The sequence below is a fragment of the Nesoenas mayeri genome (assembly GCF_963082525.1).
Source record: "Nesoenas mayeri genome assembly, chromosome: 31".
Classification (NCBI taxonomy): Eukaryota; Metazoa; Chordata; class Aves; order Columbiformes; family Columbidae; genus Nesoenas; species Nesoenas mayeri.
The window spans coordinates 641,572-646,812 of NC_137567.1; the positions used below are offsets into that span (position 1 = coordinate 641,572).

The window sequence follows — 5,241 nt, forward strand, 5'->3', positions numbered from 1 at the left end:
CCCTTGGGGACACCGGGGACATCAAGACCGAGGGGATGTCGAAGACATCGGGGACATCAAGACTGAGGGGACACGCAGCACCGTGACCCTTGGGGACATCAGGGGACAGCGAGGTTGAGGGACATCGGGGACAGTGAAACTGAGAGGACACCTGCAGCACCGTGACCCTTGTGGGGACATCAGGGGACAGCAAGACTGAGGGGACACCTGTGGCACCGTGACCCTTGGGGACATCGGGGGACAGCAAGACTGAGGGGACACCTGTGGCACCGTGACCCTTGGGGACATCGGGGGACAGCAAGACTGAGGGGACACCTGTGGCACCATGACCCTTGGGGACATCAGGGGACAGCAAGACTGAGGGGACACCTGTGGCACCGTGACCCTTGGGGACATCAGGGGACACCTGTGACACTGTCACCCTTGGGGACATCGGGGGACAGCAGCCACCAGCAAGACCAAGGGGACATCAGGGGACAGCGGTGACAGCCCAAGGGGCCACCACTGTAACCCATGGGGGACCTGCCAGCCCTGTGACAACCAGGGGACACCCTGGGGACACTGAGGGGCACTGAGGGACACGAGGGGACACTGAGGACACCCACGGCTCCCAGGGGACATTAGGGGACACCCACAGACCCCGTGGCACCCAGGGGGACCCTGAGGACCCTCAGGGGTCATGAGGGGACACTGAGGGTCACCCAAGGTCAAGGTCACAGCTCCGGGGCTGCCCCGAGCGCTGGATTGATCCCCAGGGGATCCCGGGACCCGCTGGATCCCAAACAGCTGCATCGATCCCTTGGGGGGGTCCCAAGGACCCCCTGGATCCCTGTGGTGGATCCTGAACCCCTGGGAGACCCTGAGCTCCACTGGATCCCAAACAGCTGCCTCGATCCCACTGGGGATCTCCGGGCCCCAGTGGATCCCTGAGATGGATCCCGCAACCCCCCAGTGGATCCCAGTGACCCACTGGATCCCAGAGAAGGACCCCGCACCTCGGGGGTTATCCCAGTGATCCACTGGATCCCTGAGGTGGATCCCGCACCCCCCAGTGGATCGCAATGACCCACTGGATCCCAGAGATGGATCATGCGCCCCCAGGGAGGTCCCAGTGATCTACTGGATCCCTGGGGTTGAGCTGCACCCCCAGGGGATCCCAATGACCCACTGGATCCCTGGGCTGGATCCTGCACCCCCAAGGGGATCCCAAGGGCCCAGCAGATCCCAGAAGGGTGGATCCGGCACCCCTGTGGATCCTGAGACCTGCTGGATCCCCAGGAGATCAATCCTGTAGGGGATTCCAAGAGCTGCTGGATCCCAAACAGCCACATTGATCCCACGGGGGATCTCCAGGCCCCACTGGATCCCTGCGGTGGGTCCTGCACCCCGAGGGGTGGGGGGGGGTCCTAAGGACCCACTGGATCCCTGTGATGGATCCTTTACCCGGGGGGGTCCCAAGGGCCCACTGGATCCCTGTGATGGATCCTGCTACCAGGGAGGATCCCAAGGGCCCACTGGATCCCTGTGTTGGATCCTGTACTGAGGGGGGTCCCAAGGGCCCACTGGATCCCTGTGATGGATCCTGGTACCGGGGGCGGGATCCCAAGGGCCCTCTGGATCCCTGTGATGGGTCCTCTACCCCCAGGGGGATCCCAAGGGCCCACTGGATTCCTGTGTTGGATCCTGTACTGAGAGGGATCCCAAGGGCCCACTGGATCCCTGTGATGGATCCTCTACCCCCAGGGGGATCCCAAGGGCCCACTGGATCCCTGTGATGGATCCTCTACCCCCGGGGGGATCTCAAAGACCCACTGGATCCCTGTGGTGGATCCTGGTACCAGGGAGGATCCCAAGGGCCCACTGGATCCCTGTGATGGATCCTTTACCCAGGGGGATCCCAAGGGCCCACTGGATTCCTGTGTTGGATCTTGTACTGAGAGGGATCCCAAGGGCCCACTGGATCCCTGTGATGGATCCTCTACCCCCAGGGGGATCCCAAGGGCCCACTGGATCCCTGTAATGGATCCTCTACCCCCGGGGGGATCTCAAAGACCCACTGGATCCCTGTGGTGGATCCTGGTACCAGGGAGGATCCCAAGGGCCCACTGGATCCCTGTGATGGATCCTGTACTGGGGAGGAATCCCAAGGGCCCACTGGATCCCTGTGATGGATCCTTTACCGGGGGGATCCCAAGGGCCCACTGGATCCCTGTGATGAATCTTGGTACTGGGGGGGATCCCAAGGGCCCACTGGATCCCTATGATGGATGCTATACCCGGGGGGGGGGATCCCAAGGCCCAAGCAGATCCCAAAGGGTGGATTCTTCACCCCCGTGGATCCCTGAGCAGTGGATTCTGCACCCCCCAGGGGACCCCAAGATCCCTCCAGATCCCAAACAGCCGCATCGACCCCCCCCCCGGGGGGTCCCAATGAGCCACTGGATCCCTGAGCAGTGGATCCTGCCCCCCCAGATCCCCCCGATCCCCACCGAGGGGCCTGATCCTGGGTCTTCAGGGGGGGTCCCAACACTGGGAGTGGATCCCAAACCACCACTTCCCCCCCCCCCCCCCCAACCAACCCGCTGTTTGTACCGGGACAGAAATACAGACAGTGGGACAGACAGACCCAAAGCGCCTCCGATTCACCCCAAAAACACCCTGAGATTGCCCCCAAAACACAGGAATTCACCCCAAAATAACTCCCCCCCACACCCCCCTTGGGGACCCCGATAACCACGTGGCGGGGTGACAACACCTTTATTGCCCACCCCCATCCCCGGGGAAGGGGGACTGGGGGACCCAGGCATCCGGGGAGGGACCCAGGCGTCCGGGGAGGGACCCAGGCGTCCGGGGGGGGACCCAGGCATCCGGGGGGCTCAGGGTGCAGCTGGGGGGGTCACAGCTGGAAGGGGCTTCAGGTTGATGGTTCTGAGCTGGGGGGCTGTTGGTGCCCCCCCAGTGCTCCCAGTATCACCAGTTACCCCCCCAGCCTGAGCTCCCAGTTCTCCCAGTATCCTCCCAGTGCTCCCAGTTACCCTCTGTACCCCCCAGTTCCCCCCCATCCCTCCCAGTGCCCCCCAGTATCACCAGTTACCCCCCCAAAACCTCCCATTGCCCCCCAGTATCACCAGTTACCCCCCCATCCCTCCCAGTGCCCCCCAGTATCACCAGTTACCCCCCCAATACCTCCCAGTGCTCCCAGTATTCCCAGTCCATACCTGGGGGGCAGCGCTGGAGCTGGGGGGGGGTCGAGAGGCGGCTTGGGGGGAGGGAAAAATTAGGGAGGGGGGATGGGGAGGGGGGGGGTCACAGTTTGGGGGGGGTAATAAATTTGGGGGGGTAATAAATTTGGGAGGTGGGGTAACGGTTTGGGGGGGGTGACAGTTTGGGGGGGTTGACTGGGGGGGTAACATGTTTTGGGGGGGTCACAGATTTTTGGGGGGAGCACAGTTTTGTGGGTCAGGTTTTTTTTGGGGGGGGGTCACAGGGAAATCACAGATTGGGAGAGGGTCCAAGTTTTGGGGGGGGGTGTCACAGATTTTGGGGGAGGGGTCACAGTTTGGGGGGGGGGGAATCAGTTTTTTGGGGAGGGGTCACATGGGGGTTCACAGTTGGGGGGGTCCCCAGTTTTGGTGGGGGGGGGGGGTGTCACAGATTTTGGGGAAGGGGTCACAGTTGGGGGGGGGGAAACAGTTTGTTGGGTCACTTGGGGGTTCACAGTTGGGGGAGGGGTCCCTAGTTTTGAGGGGGGGGGGGGTCTCAGTTTTGGGGGGGGGGGGGTCCCTCACCTGTGCGGCCGTGGACCCACCATAGCCCCCCCGCCAGCGCCGCCCCCAACACGAAGGCCCCAAAGGAAACGGCAGCGACAGCCGGGGGGGGCACAGCGGGGGCTGGGGGGGCACAGTCAGCGGGACCCAGGCGTCTGGGGACCCCCAAAACCACCCCACCCCTTCCCAAAGGGACCCAGGCGTCCGGGTACCCCCAAAACCACCCCACCCCATCCCAAAGGGACCCAGGCGTCCGGGTACCCCCAAAACCACCCCACCCCATCCCAAAGGGACCCAGGCATCCGGGTACCACCAAAACCACCCCACCCCTTCCCAAAGGGACCCAGGCGTCTGGGTACCCCCAAAACCACCCCACTCCTTCCCAAAGGGACCCAGGCGTCCGGGGACCGCCAAGCCGCCCCACCCCTTCCCGAAAGGGACCCAGGCGTCCGGGTACCCCCAAAACCACCCCACCCCATCCCAAAGGGACCCAGGCGTCCGGGTACCCCAAAAACCACCCCACCCCATCCCAAAGGGACCCAAGCGTCCGGGGACCCCCAAAAACCAGCCCACCCCATCCCAAAGGGACCCAGGCGTCCGGGGACCCCCAAAACCTCCCTACCCCATCCCAAAGGGACCCAGGTGTCCGGGTACCCCAAAAACCACCCCACCCCATCCCAAAGGGACCCAGGCATCCGGGCCCTCCCCCCCACCACTCACCCGCGGGGGGGGTCCGGGGCGGGGCCCGCGGGGGGGGCGGGGGGCGGTGCAGCACAGGGGGGAGGGGCGGGAACGGCAGCGGGGGGGCACCTGCAGGGGGGATAGAAATTGGGGGGGAGGGGTCCCGGTTTGGGGGGATTGGGGGTTCCCGGGGGGGGTCCCAGTTTTGGGGGTCCCGGGGGGGAGGGGGGGTCGCGATTTCGGGGATCCTGGTTTGGGGGTCCCGGGTTTGGGGTCCCAGGGAGGGTCCCAGTTTTGGGGGTCCCGGGGGGTGTCCCGAGGGGGGGTCCCAGTTTGGGGGTCCTAGTTTTGAGGTCCCAGGGGTTCCCGGTTTTGGGGGTTCCGGGGGGGAGGGGGGGTCATGGTTCTGAGGGTCCCGGGTTTGAGGGTCCCAGTTTGGGGGGTCCCAGTTTTGAGGTCCCAGGGGGGGGTCCCAGTTTGGGGACCCCAGTTTTAGGGTCCCGGGGAGGGGGGGGGTCGCGGTTTTGGGGTCCCGAGGGGGAACCCAGTTTTGGGGGTCCCAGTTTGATGGGTCCTGGGGAGGGTCCCAGTTTTGGGGGTCCCGAGGGGGGTCCTGGTTTGGGGTCCCAGTTTGGGGGTCCCAGTTTTGAGGTCCTGGGGGTTCCCGGTTTTGGGGGTTCCGGGGGAGGGGGGGGTCATGGTTCTGGGGGTCCGAGGTTTGAGGGTCCCGATTTTGAGGTCCCGGGGGGGGGGGGGGTCGCGGTTTTGGGGTCCCGAGGGGGTCGCGATTTTG

At 64.9% G+C, this 5,241-nt stretch overlaps 1 protein-coding gene across 1 annotated transcript in view; it reads left to right on the forward strand.

The window, feature by feature from the left end:
- Positions 1-5,145: 5,145 nt before the first annotated feature.
- LOC308051039 (phospholipid phosphatase-related protein type 2-like) overlaps positions 5,146-5,241 on the forward strand; it is a gene marked incomplete at both ends in the record, with an annotated part of 4,307 nt that continues 4,211 nt past the window's right edge. Inside the window, one exon of the mRNA XM_080361312.1 lies at positions 5,146-5,164. Within this exon, the coding sequence (XP_080217438.1) occupies positions 5,146-5,164 (19 nt within the window). The remainder of the gene's footprint in view (positions 5,165-5,241) is intronic.